The sequence below is a fragment of the Geotrypetes seraphini genome, chromosome 13 (genome assembly GCF_902459505.1).
Source record: "Geotrypetes seraphini chromosome 13, aGeoSer1.1, whole genome shotgun sequence".
Classification (NCBI taxonomy): domain Eukaryota; kingdom Metazoa; phylum Chordata; class Amphibia; order Gymnophiona; family Dermophiidae; genus Geotrypetes; species Geotrypetes seraphini.
In genome coordinates this window covers 17931895-17955788 of record NC_047096.1, presented here as the reverse complement: position 1 = coordinate 17955788, position 23894 = coordinate 17931895, and the positions used below count along the sequence as shown (strand labels likewise).

Here is a 23894-nt window from a genome sequence, read left to right as displayed (position 1 = left end):
ACAGTGTCTGAACACTATACTCCCTAACCTGTCTCTGCCCACTGCACCATTTAATAGAGAAAAACTGATAATTTAAAAAAAACAAAAAAACCCCAAACCTTCCTTTTTACAGATGCATACACCTGATCTCTCTATTATAGAACATACACAGTCTATCCCTTGTGTGTTATGCCCACCACTCCGCTTTTCTTTCAAAATCAAAGTTCTACCCTCTTTCCCCTCATCTATCCTGGCACTTTTAATATTCTCCCTCATTGTTTTCTATAGTATATTCTATTTTAGACTATACATCACATTGATGTGTGGGGTAGAAAGCTTTTAAGTAAACTTGAAATTTCATAAGCAGGAGGCTAAACCAGCACCCTGTGAGAGGAGTGAAGTCTACCCTGAGCTTTTTACTGTCTCCACCAGCTGGCAGGGGCATATAACCCATTTCTCTGCACTGGTTTGGCATGGATAAGGAAATTGCTCCTTTACAGGGCAAATTTCTAAAACACTCTTGCTGATACAGTCTGTAGTTTTCTAAAAGAAAGTATGGACACCCTTCTTTTGTGAAAGCTGCTTCAGTGAAAATACTTATGATATTTTCACCTGCTTTCTCTGCAGTTACTTGTAACTGACATGTAATAACCGTTCACCTTGATGCCTCACCTACACTAACACTGTCCCAGGAAAAACCTCCATACAATATGGGGAAAGTATGTGCAATCTCCCATCACATTTGTACTTTTAGCTGTGTATATGGGGGGTGGAGGTAAAGCAAGTTTTCAAAAATGGATCCTTTTTCTTTAACATAAAATGCTGTAACTTGAGCCAGTGCTCATCTCCCCTCCCCCCCACAGGGAAAAAAAAAGAATCAAAGCTCAGCATAACACTAACCCCTACCAGAGAAAATACCTGACAGATTGAGGTCTGCAAGGATAACATTGGTCAGGAATCCATGCATATCAAACTGGATCCTGCCGGTCTTCACATTGTCTGTAATTACAGATTTCACTGATCCTAGAGCCAGCATACCAGCTTCATGAATCTTCCACCTGCACAACAAAGAGAAATATTAGCTTCTTTCCAACTTGATCCACTAATTTTCTTGTTAAAATATTGTCAAGACAAAATGGACAATATTTTAACCAGGAAAATAAATCCTTGCCCCTTCTATTCTTTTGGATCGTGGCGCTTTATTCTATAAATCAAACTATTTTGATGGACGTTAACATGTTTTTATAGAATGTTCAGTGTTTTAAGACAACTGTTAACTGACATGAATGTACAGAGCTATTCTTCCCTTTTGACACATTTCTTTCCTTTTTCCTGCCACAGGAAAACTCATTCTCCTGCCCACCCCACCCCTTGCTCACAAAGGTTTGCGATATTGCTATAAGTGTCCCCAACCACATTATTTATTCAGCCTCTGACTGTACAAATGGTGTGCCCGTCAACAGTGTGGACAAATGGCTAAACCAGCAAACTGTCATCAGATATGAGAAGACTCCCTTCTGCCACTGACAGCAAACCCAAGACACCTCAATTCTAAATGTTATCACTGCCACTGAAGCTGGGTAACTTTAGGACTACCACCAATTTACCTCAATGATCCTGACCAATAACAGAAATGCTCCTTCCTTCCTCTGGAAGTGTAAAGGCAGTGCAGGTCCTGGAAATGTGCTGCCAGGCACCCACCCCTGCGGTATCAAGCTATACAGAGAATGTACTGTAACTGTACTTGCTGTGACCATGTACCTTTATAGTGTACCTCTTACTTTCAGCTCATTTCTTTCTTACCAGTGTTCGGATCCATGGTTTTTGGATTGCTCAGCTTCTTGCAAGTGTCTAGTGGCTGCTGCAGCCAAAGCAGCTGCACTCTCATTCTGGAATTCAGCAGCTACAGCCTGGAAAACAGCAAGAAGAAAAAAAAAAAAAACAACCTTCTCTCACTTGCTTTCTAACAATGAGTAGTTCATACACAGGGATGTAGAGTCCATCACATCTAGGAGGGCTCAGGATAAAAGCACTTGGGTACAGAGATCATAACTTCTAACACTGCTTCAAGTGATGGGCAAGGACACAGAATGCTACACATCCTTGGTCTCTAATCTAGAGCCACTGCAACTACTAAAAGCCTACAATAAAATAACCCTTGGCATCTGACCTGTATTCACCCTACTCTAAGATGTAGATCATCCTAGGCACCACCAATGAGTTGTGAGAGTTCCAACTCCAAGTCCAACCCACTTTCTGTCATCAAGTTTCACATACATTGGCAGTTTCAGAAAGTAAATGATGCACCTATTGAGTGCAATGAGCTACTGGACATCCATCAGTGAGAAAGGAGTATGTGGATAAAATGCTACACCACCACATACAAGACATGAATGCAAGCAACAAGAGGCCTCCAACTACTAGGGATCACTCTTGCTCTGAAGACCCACTAGATCACAAGGAGGTTTACAGGTAGGCCAGGGAGGGCCTTTGGGTGGCCCATCACAAGGTGGGCTGCAGCATTCCGCACTGACTCTTTGATAAGTGATAAACATAGGAAAGAATAATCTAAACTATAGACACAACACAGGAAAACTATCTTGGGGCTGTTCTTGTTTGTATCAAATAATGGCATAACCCCCTCCCCCCTTCATTACTGAGCCTGTGCACCTCACGAAGGCCTCCTCACCAGCAGCAGGTCCTGAGCTGCAATCCGCACCGTATAAGAAAAGGTATCATCATCTTCATCCTCAACAAATTGCTGGGGATTGGCAGTCCAAACTTTTATCTGAGGAGGGATACAGATTTAGACGTCAATTAAAATTTTTATTGAGAACAGAAAAAACAAACACATTACTTGTCATTAACATGGTGGGTCTCCCCTCCCATACAACATTCTTTACCCACAGTTGGCAGAATACCACCTCTAAATCCATCCATTCTCCTTTCCCCTGCCCTCTACCCACTGGCTTGAGCACTCTCTCACCAAACAAGCAGAAAGCCTTCCCTGCCCACCCCTAAACCCTCAGTACTACAACCCACCTTCATCAGTGTTCCCCTCCAGATATCTCACCAGAAAAAAATACTGCACTCAATGCCTCAGAAGAGGCTTCCCAGGATGGTTCTGAACATTATTAAGAAACAAGATCTTGCATCTCCTACTGTTCCTCTAACTCCATAACTGCCACCCAACACATCAATTCATTAGAGCCACAATTACAGTCCCTCTAGCTCCTTTCTCCTTAGGTAAAAATATCTGATAATGAAAGACACAATGGGGCTCATAATCTAAACTTAAATATGTCTAAAAACCACACCCAAATAGACACTTGGACGATCTAAATGACAGGTTGTCCAAGTGCCGATAATCAAAACGGCTTTTTAGACGTATCCAGGGCTGATAGGGGCAGTTTTGGAGGAGTGGTGTAGGCGGGATATGGGTTGACCTGGACCAGGGGTGTCAAAGTCCCTCCTCGAGGGCCGCAATCCAGTTGGGTTTTCAGGAATTCCTCAATGAATATGCATGAGATCTATTAGCATACAATGAAAACAGTGATTGCAAATAGATCTCATGCATATTCATTGGGGAAATCCTGAAAACACGACTGGATTGCGGCCCTCGAGGAGGGACTTTGACACCCTTGACCTAGACTTAGTCATAATAAAGTTCTTCCCTTTGTATTCTTTCTGTATACATTTTTGTTTTTCTGTGAACCGCATAGAACTTAACGGTTTTGCAGTATAATCCCCACAGGCTCCCTGCAAGTTTGGAGGGGATCCCTGCTCAATCCCTGAGGACCTGGAGGAGATCCTCATAGGATTCCCACTGTCTCCATTCCTGTGCAGCTCTCTAAGAAGCCAATCAGGGGAGATGGGAGGGATGTGAGAATATCTGCCTGCTGTCCCTGGTAATACCTGTTATGGTAAGTAACTCTGCTTTATCCTAGGACAAGCAGGCAGCATATTCTCACATGTGGGACTCCCTAGCTTACTGCAGTGGTATAGAGGGAGAGTTGGCCATTAAGAAGAAAATAAATTCTGTAATACTGCTTGGCCAAAATGACCATCTCGTCTTGAATAGGATTCTAGACAGTAGTTAGATGTGAATGTGTGAATTGAGGACCAAGTAGCTGTTTTGCAAATTTCATCAATGGGAGTGGAAAGTGGCACATAAGGCATTATTTGAGTTATATCTCTCTAATCTAGTGTTATTTTACACACCTAGTCACTCGTTGAAATCTTTAAATAACAATAGAGTAGCTGTTCCCCATATCTCAAAGGCTCACCTTGCCTCAATCAGAAATGGTGCATTTTTCTACTTGGTTCCAATATTGTGGAACATTTTACCAGTAGAGTTAAGGAAGGAAGAATCATTTCAAAATTTTAAGAGACATCTAAAAGCACATTTTTTTTCAAATGGCTCTCCTGAATTGAATAATGGAATAGGGACCGCAATCTGCCTTAATTTGTATTAATTTGTACCGATTCGTGCTGATTTAGGTTTATTTATTTCATATAACAGTTTTAGAAATGTTAATTTCTTTGATGATCTCAAGCTCTGCCAGTGACGGATCTGTGAATTGTGCTATGCTGGGAGTTGCATGAAGACCTGCACTAAAATATGACTGTTTGCTATCAGGCCACTTCAGAGACTTTTCTATCTCTTAAATTTGTTTTATTTTATTTTTAATTTTTTTATCTTCTTTCATTATTTCTATTTTCTATCTCTTTGATTTTTGATCTTGGAAATGTATTATATGTTGTTATAACATATTTTTAGTTTATCAGGTACTTTAGCTAGATTGTGAGCCTTCGGGACAGATAAGGTAGTTTTTTCTCAAGTAACTAATTTCATTTTAGTTTGATACATTGTAAACCGCTTAAGTCAGTAAAATGCAGGAGCGGTAGATCAAATCTTAAATAAACATAAAAGTAAGAAAGCTACTGATGTTGCCATAGCTCGGACTTTGTCTGTTACACGACCCTCAAGCTGCAGCCCAGCCTAAGCATAACAGAAATAAATATAGGCTGCTAGCCATGTGGAAATAGTTCTTTTGATTACAGGCTTCCCCAGTCTGTTAGGATCAAAGGAGATGAACAGTTGAGTGAAGTCCTGTGTGGCTTAGTTTGTTGTATGTAGTAAGTCAAGGATATTTACAGTCCGTGTGAAGAGCTGTTTCTACAGGATGAGCATGAGTCTTTGGGAAGAAAACTGGTAGCACAATGGATTGACTGAATGAAATTCCATGACCACTTTCGGGAGGAATTTAGGATGGGTCCGGATAACCACCTTATCATGATGGAATACTGTGAATGGTGGGTCCAACACCAATGCTTGGAGTTCACTCACTCAACAAGCAGAAGGTGAGAGAAATTAAGATGACCAACTTTCCAAGTGAGAAACTTGAGGTGAGTAGAAGCATTGGTTCAAATGGTGGTTTCATCATAGCGGCTAGGACTATATTAAGATCCCAGACAACTGGAGGTGGCTTGAGTGGAGGTTTGGAATTGAAAAGTCCCTTCATAAACATGGAAACAAGAGGATGAGAGGCCACAGATTTATTGTTGACAGGAACGTGGAAAGAATTAATAGCACCGAGGTGAATCCTGACCAAAGTGGTTTATATTCCAGAATTAGAAAGATGGAGAAGATAATCCAATACTAAAGACAGAGAAGATGGAGCATCAAGTATTGAAACATGTCATATTTAAATTAGTCTGTTTCCCTTTGATCATTGTAATACAATATTTTAACATTTTGTACATTGCTTAGAATTTTGAATAAGCGATTAATCAAATACATAATAAACTTGAAACTTGACATGTCCACTTCTGTTGATAACATTGCCGAGTAGAAGGTTTTCTGGAAAGAGCTGTAATGGCTTGCACTGCATCAGTGAAAAATGTTGCATAATACTTTGGAGTTGAGAATCTGATGAGTTTGTGACCCTTGCACATATATGGCCTTGAGAACTATGTTTTGAGCAATCGCCCAGTTCCAAATGTGTTCGGCTTCTTGACAGAGAGGGAGAGAGCCCGTTCCTCCTTGCTTGCTGATATAATACAACACTACTTGATTGTCTGTTTGAACCAGGAGGACTTAATCTGAAATATTGCTCTGAAAGATTTGTAGAACATTTTGAATTGCTCTCAGCTCTAATAAGTTGATGTTTAATGTTTTCTCTTGAGCAGACCAGCGACCTTGTGTGCGGCTGGAAGAATCCCAGTGTGGGCAGCGAGGAAAGCCCGGGCTTCCCCGCTGTAGGTGTGAGAGGCACTCGCGAAGGGGATCCCTGGGCGCCAGCACCCGAAGCCGACGAAGATTCCTCTTCGCAGCGGCCTGTACACCGTGAGCACAGGCTGGCCACATCAACCTCGCATCTGGAGCACTTTTTCCCTTTAAAAGTGTTCATTGCGCAATACATGACCAAGCTAAAGGAAAAAGTGCCGGTTAGCAATAAAAAGCAATAACAATGAACTGAAGGCTCCCTTCAGACCGGCACTGCCTCAGGATTTTATTTTTTCCTGAACAGACTCCACCGGCTCTCTAAGCCATATGCCTTGTTGGTATCGGTGGCAAGGCTTACAGCCAAGGCACCTATAGAAAAATTTGGGGGAGGTAGAGGAAAGGGGGGGAGGGACTCAACTCATGACCCACTGAGCGTGACACCCCCGAAAGGATCCCCCCCAAGCTCAGTCTGGCACCAGACAGGGACAAGGAGCACTACACAAATTTCAACAGCCCTACACTGACCAAGGGAAGACTGGTACAGTTTACCAAACCTGCTGGAGACTGAGAACAAACTGGTTATATAGAGAGAAGCATAGCTATTAGTATTACAGCCAAAAGTTTTGTCTCAGTCTCCACCTGCTGGTTATGGTGAGCTATTACCCATCAGTGAACTGGTCTGGAGGAACTAAAAAAGCCCCTTGTCAAGGCCAGCCTAAGCTACCACCACTGAGATCAGAGCAGAAAATGGCTCCTCATTCTCCTTAATGCACCAGAGCTGAAATGTTTCCCATGCCTAACTTAAGAGTAAGCTTGTTGGCCCTGAGCAGAGTAGCAAAGACTACCTCTGAAGTATCCCTTGTGCTAATGCTGCGTGCTCAAAAGCCATGCTTTAAGAACAAAGTGATCTGAATCTTCTATAACAATGGTCCCTGAGAAAGACTCCTTCCGGCTCACCTTCAGAAGGAAAAGGGGACAGCAGAGCCCACTAGTGAAGGAGGAGGGATTCAAAAATTCTTTGGCATTTCTGGGACATAAGACTATGGGCTTTGATGGCAACTTCCAACTACTGGAGTTGCCGTCAAAGCCCATTCTAGCCTATTCAAATTATCAGATGAAATGTTTTTATGCTGCTATCCTACTAATCCAAACAGCTAGCCTATGCGCTTCCACTTATCCCAAACAAATCACTGAATCTGTGCTCTCTCTCCTCTAACTACCAAATCCAGGAACCCGTGTTTTTTCCCTTCTATATCTCACCATCAGCTGAAGTGTGGATCCATTATCTCAATGCTTATTTAACCTGCTCATCCTACAGAAATGAACTGTGTAGCATTCCAGCCATCCTCATTTGAGAGGTAAATGAGTGAGAGAGAACTTGGTGACTAAGTGCGAGGGAGCGAGTGTAGAAAGGTAAACAGCAAGAAGACAGTGAACTTGGGAGTGCCTGTTATGTGCAGGAGCTGGTAGGAGAGAAAAGGGACCTTGAACTGCAAAAGTTAGCAGCCCTGCTCCACATGCCAGCATGAACAGCAGATACCTACCAGCCACACAAAACTCTACCATTTTAAACAAGTACAGATATAGCATCAGAAAAATACTACACCTGTTCCTCTGTGATCTGCATATACAGGATAATGTAGTAGATCAGTTCAGGCAGTGCCTTTCTTACAGTGCTTTTAAATTTGTTGTTTTCTAGCAGCGTGTGAACAAACTCGAAGATACTGAACACTAAGTTTTCAAAGCCAAGCACTTCACCTAGAAATGATTAAAAAAAATAATGAAGAAAAAAAAGTACAGCTGGATCTGTTCAGGCAGTATAGAAATAAATTTCAAGTAAGCAGTTTTACCAAATACATAAAGGAAAAGGGATAGGATTTGATAGACCTCCTTTTTGTGGTCACAATCAAAGCAGTTTCCATATGACATACAGATACTTATTTTGTACCCGAGACAATGGAGGGTTAAGTGATTTGCCCTAAGTCCAAAGGAGCTACAGTGGGAATCAAACCTGATTTCCCTGGTTCTTAGGCTGCTACACTAACGATTAGGCACAAACTAGATGTCAGCAGGCTGGTTTTTCAGATACAGTAACCTACATCAGGATTATTTTGTTATCATCAGCTTGCCCACTCTCTGTATCACAGCGCAGGATAGCAAGTGTAGCTTTTGAAATCAGAGACACCGGCAGGCTCAGGGATTGTCACGGGTAGCAGAAGGCTATGCAGAATCCACAGTTGCTCTAGAACAGTGGTGTCCAACCTTTTGGCTTCACTGGGCCGCATTGGCCGAAAAATGCTCCAGTAAGACACAGGAGGGAGCTGGCAAGACGGTAAACACCCAGGGGCAGCAAAGGAAAACACTGCATCGCCCTCGACCGGGGCCACACAAAATACTTCACCGGGCCGCAAGTTGGACACCCTTGCTCTAGAAGCTTTTGACACTGTAATTTAGCACTGAATGGGAACAAAGGAAGGTTCTTGCAGAGGTCCTGATGGCAACAGAGGAAAAGTGCAGGCTTAGTAACTTAGTGCACTTGGTGAGTGCAATTTCTAAGCTCTAAATAGTGTCTTTAAACTTAAAAGTGGTACAAGATGCTATACAAGACCAGCATTTGGACCAAAGAAGACACCAACTACCATTAAAAGATAAACTTTTTTTTTTTTTAGCAATTTAAGTGAATAATATTTTCTGCCCACAGCAACAGACTGCATCGATGCGGGAAGTGTTGATTCCCAAGTGTTATTTTGATTCTGCTAGGGACACTGAGGTTGGTTTGTCACTTATGAAACAGGGGCCAATGAGTGTTTTATAGAGCAAGTCATGATTAGCCACCAAAGAGCATTACTTTCACTGCAACATGTGCTCTTGGATACCACAAATACATAAGAAATTATTTATCTTCTGAAAATCCTTATACACTTGTGTAATTTATAAAACTTTTGATACCTGGCTTTGTAAATTTCCCAAGACTACACCCTCTTAGGAGTTATCATCTATTTTCACATTTATTTTGTTCTCGGCGTTGCTTGCTTTAGTACCATTTATATACATCAGCAAATGTACAGTAATCAGAAATTCAGCTTCAGAATATTTAACCCTCCATCAAATGGCATAATTTAAAATAAATATATAAAACTTCCCCCTCCCTATTCGTGGTTTCGATTATCTGTGATTTTTTTTTTTTTTGGGGGGGGGGGAGGAAAGCATAGTTTAAGACCTTTCCCCACCTTCAGCATTTCACAGATTACTCCTTACCTGGTGGTCTAGCGGGCTTTTGAGGAAGGAGTGATCTTCCTACGCTCCTGCCCCGTGTAGATCGCCAATAGGAAATGGCTGCCGTGAGCGCCCGTTGTAGTCTCGAGAGACTACAGGAACTCATGGCAGTCATTTTGGCGATCTGCACGGGGCAGGAGCATAGGAAGTTCGCTCCTGCCCCGAAAGCCCGCTAGACCACCAGGTAAGGCCGGGATGCCGGGGGGAAGGCGGAAGGTAGGCGGGTCAGAGAAGGTCAAGAAGTTATTTGCGGTTGTTCACACTTCGCAGTCTGGCTCTGCCCCTATCCCCCGCGAATACTAAGGGAGACGTGTATAAAATATATAAATAAATATAAAATATATAATTAATAATAAATAAATATAAAATATATAATTAGAGCTGATTTGCAGTTTCTCTATGAATCCTGCTAAGGTCATTCTTAATTAGGTCGTGGGTGTAGGTTTGGATTTTTATTCCTAGATTGGTTATGTTTGTATCTGGGTTGAGGTTTTATTCTTTTTTTCTTGCTTGGTATGTCATTAAAGTCCTCAAAAAACCCCAAAAACAAACCCCAACTAACCCACACATGCACAAGGATGGAAGACAACAGAATCAAGAACTCACCATCAGAATCTACAGGATCTTCTACCTCCTCTGTATCATTTACTTCCGTCCTCACGTAGGTGCAGAAATATGTTAAGGAAAATTACAGCTTACAGCTTTCCTCTGTTATTTAAACTTTCCTGTTATTCAAACAGCTTTCCTCTGTTATTCAAACTTTCCTGTTATTCAAACAGCTTTCCTCTGTTATTTAAACTTGATTAATCAAAGCATATCAATTTATTGTTTCACAGTTCTGACATGAAAAATAATTTAGGCTAAAGTGAAGCAGATCCCACCGTTTTCACAGCAAGTCTTTCAGAGCTAAGGAATGATGCAACCATTTCTGCTGATGAACTGAAGAAAACAAGAGAAGAATTTGATAGTATTTCTCCTTGGAAAAGATTGCAGGAATGAAAAACTAAGGACTTATGTCCACCTTTATATTTAGGGCTACCGTGCTACTGAACTGACTAAAGATTTAGGGGTTTCTTCCCTGAGCTGCCTTCTGAATTACTACATTTAACTAACAATTAGGAGAGATCATATGTGCCACTGACCTTTTTTCATCCTAATTTATACACAGCTTGAGCCAAAGAAAAGAAATAGATGTTTACTAGATAACCACTGGAAACCCCCCCCAAAAAAAAAAAAAAAAAAAACACACTTGTCATTAAAAGGATATAAGGCCGCACTTTCTGTTAGTGTGTTCCACACAATGGGCAGAATCTGCTGCATGGAAGAAACCATATGCTTGGGGAAATTCTTCACTAAAGCTGTTACTGCCTGAAAAAGGAGGCATATGAATGAGGAGTAAAAGAACAGATTAATGCATGAGAAACACAAGCAACTACAAGAACAATACAAGAGAGAACACTGGGGCTCAGATTCTCGAACTGGCGCCGATAGGGGCCCATACCGCCGTTAAAAATGCCATCCAAATGGCGTCTTTAACTGAGATTTGGGGCTCATACCGGCATCTAGAAAATTGGCGCTGATCGTGCCTATGTAGGTGCTCTAAGCCGCCTAAGTAGGCATTGCCAACACCAGAAGTGGCGTTAGGGCAGCCTAAAGTGCCTAAATAGGTGCAATCCACGCAAAGATAGGCACCGGAAATGTAGGCCTGGAAAACCTTGGCTTACATTTCTGGTGCCTATCTTTCGTGTAAACGCGATTCCAAAACCAGCACCGAAGCGTGATTGAAACAACCGACGGACATTTTTTAAGGTGGCCACCGATACTGGCGCGTGCTTTTCGTTCAAGAATCTGAGCCTCGGTGTTGTTTCTAGCCCTCATTCAGTGCATGAATATCGCCTTTGAGATCAGGCAAAGCTCCTTCAAAATGGTGTTCAGCAGACAAAATCTCATCGGTCTACTCATCTAATAGCTAACTTCTTTCTTCAAGTTTCCTGAGAGGGTGGGGAAGCTGTACCAAGTACCTTTCATGATTCAATTATATTAATGAATCCAATATGCACAACTAACTCTATTGTATTTCTAAAGTGCATCATAAAGCCAGCATTTACCTTTAAGACTTCCATTTTAAGTCCGCTGTCTGAAGTAGGGCCATCTGGCATCTGCAGCGCCTGAACAAAGGCATCTGTGAACTGCTGGACCACAGGGAAAATCAGGGCTTTAGCTGCACCCTAGAGAAAATCCAGATAAAAGATGCAATTTTCTGAAGTTTTGCTTATTTACTTATTTGGTTTTATATCCTGCCCTCCCAGAGGAGCTCAGAACGGGTTACAAGTTTACATACATATCTATATGTTTTTATACAGGGTGTTGGCAAACATGATATGGCAGGACATCATCTGATAAGAGATGGCAAAACAGTTAAAGCATGGTAAGATATAACATAACATGGCATAGCTAGTATTGTATATACAAGCACAGCAGAAAATAAAAATCACATTTGTATACCACAAAACCTTACAGTTCTATACAGTTTAACAAACTAAGAAGACTGAACAATCTCAGTGATTAACAAGTCAATTCTCCAGGAATTTTGCAAATAAACTAGATGTTAACAATTTTCTAAGAGGAAGAAAGAGATAATAGCCTGCGAAACTCTGTATCCCAACTGGCTGCTTGGTAAGACAGTAATCTTTGTAAAAATCTCTTATATGACCAACCATGAGCAGAAGGGAAAGCAAACAATGGCAACCAATGAAGCTCTTTATAAGATGTAACATGATCTGTTTTCTTCAAATTAAAAATTAAATGCACATCAGTATTTTGTACAAATATGTAATCTGAATAAGTAAAGTTACTTTGTGACAGGATTTCTCCATCGACAGCAAGATGAACCAGTCATACAATCCTTCCCACCTCTGCCTTATGGTTGAAGCATTTCACAGCTATACAACAGAGGAAAGGAGCAGTGGACACAAAAGCAGGGGCACTCACACACAGATGGCCCATTCACAGCATTCATGATCTCCTCCTCTCCCTAAGTGATTCCATGTGCCTATTCTATGCTTTCTTAAAATCAGACACAGTCTGTCTCCACCACCTCTACGGGGAGACTATTACGTGTATCTACCACCCTTTTTGTAAAAAAAATTTCCTTAGATTATTCCTGAGACTAGCACCTCTTAATCTCATTTTATGCCCTCTCACTCTGGAGTTTCCTTTCCAGGCTCTTATGGGCTCTGAGAGAGCTGACCTAAGCTGGTACTGTTTGATAACATCTATATCAGGGGTTCCCAGGCCAGTCAGGTTTTCAGGCTAGCCCTAATGAATATGCATGAGAGAGATTTGTATATAATGGAAGTGACAGGCATGCAAATCTGCTCCATGCATATTCATTAGGGCTATCCTGAAAACCCGATTGGCCTGAGGGTCCTCCAAGACAGGGTTGGGAACCACTGATCTATATGCAGATGATTATATCCTGCTTATCCATGGAGAAATTGTTTTGTTTTTCACTTAAATTAGGCTACAGGAAGAAAGGACAGACAATACGAGAACCGCTTTTGCAGAATTAGCTTGCCTGCTATTTTTCTTTGCTCTGACCAGACACCCCTCTTGTCAGCAGATAGACAGAGCTATAGACTCAATGATGTCATCTATAAGTATAAGGTCCAGTCACTAAACAGTCAGTATTTCAATAACAAAGCAAAAGGTTAACCATTCCCCCATAACAAGGGAACAAACTAACCGAAAAACCATTAAAGCTAAAATGAACTACTGTACACACTATAGCAACTAGAAACAAGCCCTCTCCATTTGCGAGAGAGACAATTTCATTCTTCGCTCTTGCTCTTCTTCCCAGACAAAAAAGGGCAGCTTCTGGACTGGTTTAGAAAACCAAAAGTAAAGAAAACTATTTATTTTATTTATTTATTTAAAAAATTTATATACCGCATACAACTATGCAGTTTCCATATCACATACATAAAATCTTGTTTCCCTACAATTATCACATATAACATAGACATGTCTAAACAACAACATTAATCATTTATGCATCCTTCCAGACCAGTCCAGATGTGGGGAAAGTACCAAAGCTGTGCCAACTGAGGGAGGGACTCGGACAAAGCCTGCCAACATTCTAGTTCCAAAGAATACTTCCCAGCAGTCTTGCATATCCAGCCTACAATGATGACCAAATAGCTGCCCTACAAATTTCCTATGGTAAAACAAGACTATGCTCCACCAAAGAAGCTTGACTTCTCGACAAATGTGCTTTCAACCATGCACAATGTAAGCTGAGGATATAGTTTCCTTAACCAACAGGCCACTGTTGCCCCAGAAGCTGCTTCTCCTCTCCTAGTCCACTGAACAGCACAGCCTATTAGACTGGTATTCTTCTGTTGTCTTCAGAAAACAGTGCAGCATGCACTGAACATCTAAGCAATGATGTTTTTCCCTGCAGCCTGATTCCCTGAAAACTGGAAGATACTCTGATTAACATGATGCGTGGAGGGAGAAATAAAAGGATTATCCTAACCACCATGCCTTCCTTAGATATTATTAAAAAAGGCTTTCTACAAGACAGCATTCTGAAACCTGTCAATGAGAACAAATAATCACTATGAAGGTTGTCTTGAGAGTGACATCCTTCAACAAAAGCTCCCTAAGGCTCTCAAGGCATTTGAATCAAAATCGAAAGAAAATTCAAATCATTTTTCTATCTTAGTTCAATCAATTATATTATCTCGTCTTGATTACTGTAATGCTATCTACTTCGGCATTACAAAAATTTGACTTCATAGATTACAATTAATTCAGAATACTGCTGGGAAGCTGATCTTTGGAAAACGTAAATTTGACCATGTGACCCCTTTGCTTCAGAATCTTAATTGGCTCCCGGTTTATTTTAGAATTCAATTTAAATGCGCTTGTATTTCTTTTAAAATTCTACATGGTATCTTTAATCCTCTTATTCCTTTATTTTGGAATGGAATGTTTACTGATTCTCCTTTGCAAGAGGTGTCCAACAATTTAAACTCTCCCTTCCTTCTAAAAAAGGGATTAAAGGAGTCAAGATCTTCAGTCAATCTTTGGTCTTTAAACTCTCTCAACTCTGAATGATCTCCCCTTTTTTTTTAAGGAGTTCCAGTTCATTTCAATTTTTCCGTAAATCTTTAAAAACTACTCTATTTGCCAAACATTTTGAAATTTTGCTATTATCTTCTATTGATCATTTGTAAATCATTCCCTGTTATTTAATGGCTGTAAACCGAGTCGAGCCTTCTCAGAATGATGACTCGGTATACAAAGTTAAGCTTTAGTTTAGTTAGCTTAGTTTAGGCACCACTATGTGTTTCAAACCACAGAGAAAACACACCAAATCAGCCCCAGAATCTAGGGAACTAGGTTAGATTCCCACTGCAGCTCCTTGTGACTCTAAGCAAGTCATTTAACCCTCCATTGCCCCAAGTACAAAATAAGCACCTATATATAATATGGAAACTGCTTTGATCGTAACCAAGTATGCTTTAAGCTGCTTCTTTTTAAACCCAGTCAACTCCTTGTCATTGAGTCGATAGTTCTCATCTCCATCTGCTGGTAAGACAGCACATACTCATGGGTCTGGACTGGTCTGGAGGAGTGCCAAAGAGTTCTCCATTTCTATTTTTATCCTGTTAAGGGCAGCGACCACTTTTCTAGCGAAAAGATAACAAACAGGGAGTTGGTAACTCAATGTTAAAGTAACGCTCTATACCCAATTAACATTCACACCATGTTTCACTTAACTACATATTGACAATTTCCATCTCTAACAGGCATTTCCAAAAATCCTTCATCAGAATATCCTCCTCTTCATCTGGGTGACTGTATTGACAGATCACTATTATTCTTACCTTCTCAACCTCTTCCATATTACAGACCATATGAGCACAGGTGGTGAAAATTTCTACTGCACGTGACCGTGTACGAATGCCATATACCTAAGGGAGAAATAAAAAATCATCTTTCTGCCAACATTCACAGCTACACTGTCTGTAACAAAGTTCTCACATTGCAGCCCAATTTGCTTTGGATTGGTCCACCACTGTGGTGAAGGTGGTGAGCAAGGGGACTACATTTTTGAAATAAGTTTAATAGCTTTTTTGCAAATTTTACAAAAATTGTTCTTTCCAGCTATACTATATTCATATGGTGCTATCCTTATGGAGTGCAGCAGTATAATGAGAAATGGTTAGCTGGGGTTTAGAAACAGCCTTTTAACACAGAATATTTCAATATCATTTACAGTGGTACCTCGGAATACGAGTGCACTGGTTTGCGAGAGTTTTGCAAGACAAGCAAAACATTCGCAAAATCGGAGCCTCGGAAACCGAGCATGGCTCGATTTACAAGCGCTCCCCCCCCCCGCGATCTGGCACCCTCCCCCCTGTGATCCGGCCCCCCCCCCGTGATCTGGCACCCCCCCCCCCCCGCCGCTGCTTACTGTCATCTGGGCACCGGCATGTCCTGTGCGTTGGAGCCGGTGCCCGAAGATCGGCCTCCTCTTCTTGCTGGGCCTTGAGCATCTGCGCATGCTCAAGGCCCAGCAAGAAGAGGAGGCCAATCTTCGGGCACCGACACTAACGCACAGGACATGCAGGTGCCCAGATGACAGTAAGCAGCAGCGGGGGGGGGGGGGGGTGCCCAATCGCGGTGGGGGGTGCTGGATCGTAGGGGGGGCCTTCGGGGGGGGCAATGCCGGTTCTCGTGGGGGGGGGATAGAGCAGCGCCGCTGGCCTCGGGGGGTGGGAACGTATCAAAGCAAGTTTCCATTATTTCCTATGGGGAAACTCACTTTGATAAACGAGCATTTTGGATTACGAGCATACTCCTGGAACGGACTATGCTCGTAATCCAAGGTACCACTGTATACCTATGATCATTGTCATAGCATATGCAAATTTAATAATGCCTTTAAAGTGACACTTGGACTATTACATTACATTAGAGATTTCTATTCCGCCATTGCTTTGCGGTTCAAGGCGGATTACAAAAGAATTACAAAAGTGAATTACATGAAGATATCTGGTAATTTCTAGAGGAGATAAAGAGTAGATGAGGTTGTTTTGGGGAATCGGGAAGGTATTGGGAAGTGGTATTGGGAGGTGGGAAGGAGCTAGCGTTATTAAGTCATTTGCAGGAATTTCTTGAGCAATACTGCCACTGTCCTTGTTTGATGAATGGAAGGAACAAGGTGAAGCTTAAGTGGATAGGGCTAGTGATAGGCCCAGCAGAGAATAAGTGAAGACGCCCTCTCCTCCCCCATCAGAGAAAATATATATATGAAAGATTTGCGAGAGCAGGGTTTTGCTACACTGTAAAATGTTAAGTCATGAAAATAAAATTAAATCCTTTGGAGTGTTAGGCTTGACTGTCTCCAAGAATGAAATGTTATGTTTATAATTTTCATTGCTATGTTCCTCGATAAGAAACTAGTGCTGACTGAAAACTGCTTGGACATTAGCAGAAACCTTGGAATTAAAGAGGGTAAACGTTATTAAGCTATGTAGAAACAGAATGACCTTTAGATGCAGAGTGAAATATGCAGGATTAAATATTATTTATTATGTGATGCACTAGCGATGACTCTTATGCATCTTACATCATCACATCTGATCACATCTAAATTCTGGTGCCTATGTTTTGGTTTTGTCCTCCATGGTAATGGGTTTTTGTTGACATGAAAATAGCCTGACTAAAGGCAATGAGAATTAATTTTGTATTGTATCAGATCAGATGTTTATTGATAACTGCTTGTGTAATTTTGATCTAAATCCTAATAAAAAGGCATGAGGTTTGCAGAGAATCTTCAAGACAGATCTGAGAATTCAGTTGCACTTAAACTAACCATTTTCTGCCTTCAGAAAGCCTTTGTGATTACAGTACTCCCCCGAAATTTGCAGGGGTTCCGTTCCAGGAACACCCGCAAATTTTGAAAAACCATGCATGTGGTTTAAGGGGCTGTTCGAAGGCAGGAGAGGGCAGCTGGGGTGCCGGAGGGTGCTGAAAATCATTTGCGGTATTTTCTGACCGCCTCTTCCTGGTACTAAAGTCAGGCTACACCAAATTATTTGTTTCAATTTCTATCCCATCCTCCCAGTAGCTCAGAACGGGTTACAAGCCAACATTCACAATGGAAAACATTTTGAACAGTACAAGACTATACAGCAACTTAAGTACAGGAGAGTGCAGAAAGGAGGGAGAATATAAGGGGGTCAAGGGGTAGTTTGCAGTTAGAATTTCAGTTGAAGAGGAGGGTCTTTACTGCTTTCAGGAAGGTCAGAGAGTTCTGATTTGTGGGGGGAGTTGGTTCCAGAGATGGGGGATGAAGTGGCTGTAGGAGAATTTGCGGGCGGTTTCTGACAGTAGAGACCTTCCTGGGAGGATGCATAGGCGCTTCTCTGTTTCAGAGCGGAGGAGGCGGGTGGGGGTGTACAGGGTTAGCTTGGATCCTATGTATGCTGGGGTGGTGGTGTAGATTCTTTTATGTGCTATCACCAAGTCCTTGCAAGCACAGCGTTGGTTGATCGGGAGCCAGTGCTCTGCACGGAGGGCTGAGGAGATAGAGTCATGGCAGTTGAGGTTGTATAGGAGGCGGATTGCTGCGTTTTGTACGCGCTGGAGGCGTTTGAGATCTTTTTTGGCCATTCCATTAAATAGGGAGTTACAGTAATCCACCCTGGAGAGAACATAGGCGTAGAGGAGTTGGGCTAGGTCAGGTTTGGAGATATAAGGTTTGATTCTTCTTAGTTGGCGGAGGTAGTAGAAGGAGGTATTTGAGATATGTGGGTGGATAGGGACAGGTGGCCGTCTAATGCTACTCCTAGGCTGCGGACCTGATCTGCTGCTGTTAGTGAGGTGGAATCCCAAGATAGAGTTGAGCGTGTGTATTTGGTACTTTTTTTTTATAATCCATAAGAGTTCGGTTTTGGAGGCATTCAGCTGTAGTTTGTTAGCCAGATAGCGTGTCAAAGCAGCTCCTGATGGTGTAACCATAACTTTAGTACAAGGAAGTGGCGATCGGAAAATACTACGAATTAATACTGTATTTACATCGATCCTTATGTGTATGTGAAGATTTTTCTCTCCCTTAGCAAGGAAAACAAGGACTCTGGGTTGTTTGTGTTGGTGCAGGGATCACGGAACTGACAGCTAGGAACTCTCAAGCTTTCTTTTCTGCATAGTAGGAAATAGCTTCTCCTATGTACCTCAGCCATTGTAAAAATCTTGTACATCTCAGGGAGAATAACTGGAGCAACAAGTGGCATCTGTGTGTCTGTCACCTCACGGGTAAACTCTGAAAGAGAAGAAATTGTAACAGTGATGGGGCAAAATTATCTAGCAATGTGGCTAAATTGCTCATGGATTTTATATAAAAATAAATAAAAGGTCTATCTGTTAATAATTAAATAGTCAAGATCTCAAAATAGAAAAATGCATAAAATGTTTTATTATAATGAAAGAAACTAAATTGCCAGAAGCCACCTCTACTTGTAGAAAAAGGACCATCAGTCACATATTAATGATCTGTCTTGCCTTTTTAGATTGTAAGCTCTTTTGGGCAGGAACCATCTCCTTTATGACCATGCACATTGCTGCATACTGCATACATCTCCTAGACATCTCTAGAAATAATTAATAGTAGTAGCAGCAATGATGGCTAACTAACAAATGCCTCAACACCGAGAGCATACAATAAAGGGGACATTATTATACAATTTGAATTTCAGACAGTACTTCAAAACATGGACTATGTCAGGGGAAATCATCAAGCACTGAGAGACTTGAAAAAGGTTTTGTTCTGAGGACTGGAGTGTTTGAAGATTTGTATTAGCATCAGAGACAAACTACTGTGGAGCTCCTCATTACAGATAAGTGTCACTGTCTATTTATATTTGGATGTTGGTGAAAACTGGGCAATACAATTAGAATATACAGGATAAACCACACTTTTTTTTAATATATAAAAAAATAGGATTTTGTCACAGAGTATGGAGGTTAATTGGATCAAATGATGTCCTCCTTTATGAATGCTTATGCTGCCTTATCATTAATAATGCTTAACTGATTTATTTATTCATTCATTATTTTCTTTTTAGCCCGTTCTCTCCAAACAGCCCAGAACGGGTTACAAGTTTACATACATAATATAAGTTAGCAATATGTTAGTTGAGTAAGGACTACAAATAAGGATAAGACGTATAATACAATATAGGCACAGTATGAGTTAGCGATAAAGACCGGTAGACTTTATAAACAAAGTAATACGTTAATCCTCCAGATATGAACTAAAAAATATATAACAGTAAATGACGGCAGAAAAAGACCCTCACGGTCAATCCAGTCTGCCCAACAAGGCAAGGCTCTGGTCACCATGTTGGGCAGACTGGTTGGACCATGAAGATCTTTTTCTGCTGTCTTTTACTGGGTTATGAACTAAAAAAGAAAAAATAAATAAAATATTTGGATGATTATCTTATTCATTACCTTGTTTATACAGTCCATGGACTGTCAGTTACATATTGTTAATGGCAAGGCGGCTAACTAAGGAGAAGCTGTTCAACTCCTCAATTATGTTTATAATGAAAACGCAGCATCATAAAATGCTTACTAATATAATACTTATACCTACTTTATAGTATTCCTCTCTGAGTCGATGAAATAATTTGGTTAGTGGGAACTTCACCTAATCTCCGCTTTCTTCTATCTCTAGTGTTGGGTTTTCAAGTTTATTTAAATTTACATAGAAACATGATGGCAGTTAAAGGCCAAGATCTCACGTGTCCCAAGCCCACATAAATTCAAAAACAGTCTGTCTCCACCACCTCTTCCGGGCGACTGTTCCATGCATTTACCACCCTTTCAGTAAAAAAGTATTTCCTTAGATTACTCTCTTAACTTCATCCTATGCACCCTCACATCACAGAGTTTCCTTTCAAATGAAAGAGACTTGACTCATGCGCATTTACATTATGTAGGTATTTAAATGTCTCTATTATATCTCCCCCTCTCTTGTCTTTCCTCCAAAGTATACAGATTGAGATCTTTAAGTCTGTCCCCATATGCCTCATGACGAAGACCATGCACCATTTTAATAGCCTTCCTCTGGACTGACTCTATCCTTTTTATATCTGTCTAAAAGAGGTCTCACCAAAGTCTTATACAAGGGCATAAATATCTCCTACTGGCCATACCTCCCCCTATGCAACCTAGCATCCTATTAGCTTTCGTCATCACCTTTTCAACCTTATCACAAGGCAAGTAAAATATAAAATTTTAAAATCAAAGGGGTGACATGACTTAGGACAAACAATGACAATACAAACTGATACATGTGGAGAGGGGGAAGAAATACAATTTATAATAGGAAAGAAAACCAATGAAAGGCAAGTACAGTGGGAGGGATTTGCTTTTCCTTCAATGTTATTCTTTGCAAGTAGGAGAGTTATAAAATCGTAGGCATCTTTAAATAAGAATGTTTTTAATTTGATTTAAATTTGTCAGTAGCAGTTTCTTCCCGCAGGCGGTGTGGTAGTGAATTCCAAAGAGTTGGCGCTGTCACTGCACAGATCTTTTTTCTGGTGGTGTCATAGAAGAGAAATGTTGGTATTTCAGTTTAAACTTTGCATTCTCTGTAGCTAATGATTCATAGTTAGCATGCTGAATTCCGCCAATAGGCATCATTCAAGCATGAGTGAACTGCATCTGAGCAACAACCATTGCTAAAATTTCAGCATGTTTATTATTCTTCGTTACACATCATATATATCAATGTCAAAAGACAGTCAGTCAGAAGGATCAGAAGCAAGCTACTATTACTTATTCCTACAATGCCACTAATATATACAGTACACTAATACAACTAATACACAGGAGACTCAGGACTGACATCTAGCAGCAGACTTCTGCTTTTTGGGCAACAAACTGACAAGTGTTGCTGAGGCAGCGGGCATGGTCTCAAATTGGAGAGAGGGAGAAAGAGCGCACTCCATCAACACACCAGTGACACATGCTGGTTAGCTCAAGAGATACTGTACTTGCTCTGGGTTCAAAAGGGAGTCATGGTACATACCCTTCAGCCATGAAGCTGGGCTTTGAACTGAAACTCTAAGATGTGTACAAGTGATAGCCCAACACTAGAGATGGAGGAAAACAGGGATTAGATGAAGTTCCCACTAACCACATTATTTCACTCAGAGTCAGAGGGGGATACTATAAAGTAGGTATAAGTTTTATATTAGTAAGCACTGTATAATGCTATATTTCCATTAAAAACATTATGGCGGGGGAGAACGTCTCCTTTATTCAAGACCAATGGAAATATATGTTATCCTTCATCACAAATGGACGCAGCATACAAAATAATGGAGAATTAGAATTAAAATAATACCCCATGGATTTAAAGGCATTTACTTAATCTTGGGAGTTCTAGCATAATATGCCAAACATTCACAAAGAGCAAAACTGTTTGGGACTATAAAAGCAGGACCATTTCCAAATATCTAGAAAATGTACCTGTCAGCACTCTCATGGCTCCATGAACTGCATTTAGGTCTCCGCTGACCAGCATCTCCATCAACAGATTGAAGAGCTGAGGCCAGGCCTCAGGCCAGTCCCAATGTGCAATAGCCGAAACTGCATAGGCCACGCTGGAACGCACCTTGCTAATACTTTCCCTCAGTCCATTTGGTAGAAGATGCCTAATGACTGCTTTTGCCTGTAAAGAAAAAAAAAAAAATGAAGCACATTTCTCCAAGGTAAAAAGAACAAATACTCTAATTCAACCCAGTCCTCGGGGACCACCTGGCCAGTCGGGTTTTCAGGATATCCACAATGAATATGGATGACAGAGACTTTGAAAACCCGACTGGCCAGGTGGTCCCTGAGGACGGATGAATATCACTGTTATAGACTATACTAACTTTCATCTACCAAGCAACTTATTTCTGAAGATATCTGCGCTACAATCAAGGCCCACGTTTTACACATCGAAAAGGTGCCTAACTCCCCTAACCAACCGTCCCAGGCAGGCGGGGAAAACATAAAGTTCCCAGCTACAAAACACCAACTGCCCTCCAAAGAAAGGATTATGAAGGATCATGAAGTGTGCAGAAAACAATGATTCCAAAGGCTTTTCGCATCTAATATAATAAAATGGTAAGCCGCGCATGCACATTTCCTAAGTGTGTGCCGGTTTTCCGTGAGCTGTAGCAACACATAGGAAGTGCGCATGCGCGGCTTATAATTCTTTTGAAAGACACGGCGGTGGCTACTCTCACGATCCCCGCCTGCGTCGGAAGTCCCCCCGCCGCAGGGGATCATGAGAGGAGATGGGGATCATGAGAGGAGCCACCGCCGCGTCTTTCAACTAAAAAAAAAACAAAAAACAAGGCGGATGTCGGCCCGATGGCTGGAGTTCACCGCTGAGTCCGGTGAGGAGTGCTTCCCTCAACAGGAACCGTCGGGTCTAATTCAAATACTCCCGGCAGGTCGGGAGGGGGCGGAGCAGGCTCGCACGCCTGGCAGGGACCGGACAGGAACTAGACTCCCTGCAGGAGCCAGCCTGATGACTGGAGATCACCGGACTGGACAGGGGGAGCAGGTAAGGGGGTGCTGCAGTACAGGAGGAGCAGGGAAGAGGTGATTCTGCACAGGGGGGGGAGATAACAGGAAGGGAGGCCTACTGCTGGATAGGGGAAGCAGAGAAGAGGTGCTGCTAGACAGGGGGGGGAGGAGGGGGGGGGGGAGGTAAAAGGAAGGGAGAAGGGCTCCTGCAAAGGAGAAGAGCTACTGCTGGATATGGGGAGCTGGAAATGGGGTGATGCTGAACAGGGGGAGATAAAAGGAGAAGGGCTACTGCTATATAGGGGGAGCAGGGAATGGGTAGGGGTGCTGCTGGACAGGGAGGAGGTAAAAGTAAGGGAGAAGGGCTGCTAGCACCCGTTAATGTAACGGGCTAAACAACTAGTTATTAATAACTGCATATGTTAGATTTTTCTGATAATCACTACAATAAAACATCCAGATTGGGAAAAACGTACAAATATCAATTGCTCTATTTTAGCTCAAATACTTACTCCCATGAGCGTACTTAAGGCAATGGGAGATAAGTGATTTGCCCAAGGTCACAAAGAATATCAGTGGGTATAAAGAGATTTGAACCTGAGTTACCCCCTCTTTTTCTTTTTTAAATATATAGAGGATCAGTTCTAACCTGTAAAAGAAGGGGGCAGTTTTTGAATGTGGGAAGTTTGTGGGGTTGGGAAAGTAGAGAACAGGAAAGGCAGGGCTGAAAAAGAAAAATTTCCTAACTGCTATGTTTCACTGTATACAAGTCTTGAGTCAAGAATATAAGTTCCAGGTTCTGTAG

At 41.6% G+C, this 23894-nt stretch overlaps 1 protein-coding gene across 3 annotated transcripts in view; it reads right to left on the bottom strand.

Moving 5' to 3' along the window:
• Window positions 1–23894, bottom strand: part of IPO9 (importin 9) — an 82668-nt gene that overhangs the window by 47068 nt on the left and 11706 nt on the right. For all 3 annotated transcript variants that reach the window (XM_033918453.1, XM_033918454.1, XM_033918455.1), the window contains exons 4-13: window positions 22040–22241; window positions 18733–18821; window positions 15379–15465; window positions 11593–11712; window positions 10752–10852; window positions 10091–10149; window positions 7815–7966; window positions 2669–2767; window positions 1783–1889; window positions 898–1037 (exon numbers count right to left, since the gene is read on the bottom strand). In XM_033918453.1, the coding sequence (XP_033774344.1) occupies window positions 898–1037; window positions 1783–1889; window positions 2669–2767; window positions 7815–7966; window positions 10091–10149; window positions 10752–10852; window positions 11593–11712; window positions 15379–15465; window positions 18733–18821; window positions 22040–22241 (1156 nt within the window). The remainder of the gene's footprint in view (window positions 1–897; window positions 1038–1782; window positions 1890–2668; window positions 2768–7814; window positions 7967–10090; window positions 10150–10751; window positions 10853–11592; window positions 11713–15378; window positions 15466–18732; window positions 18822–22039; window positions 22242–23894) is intronic.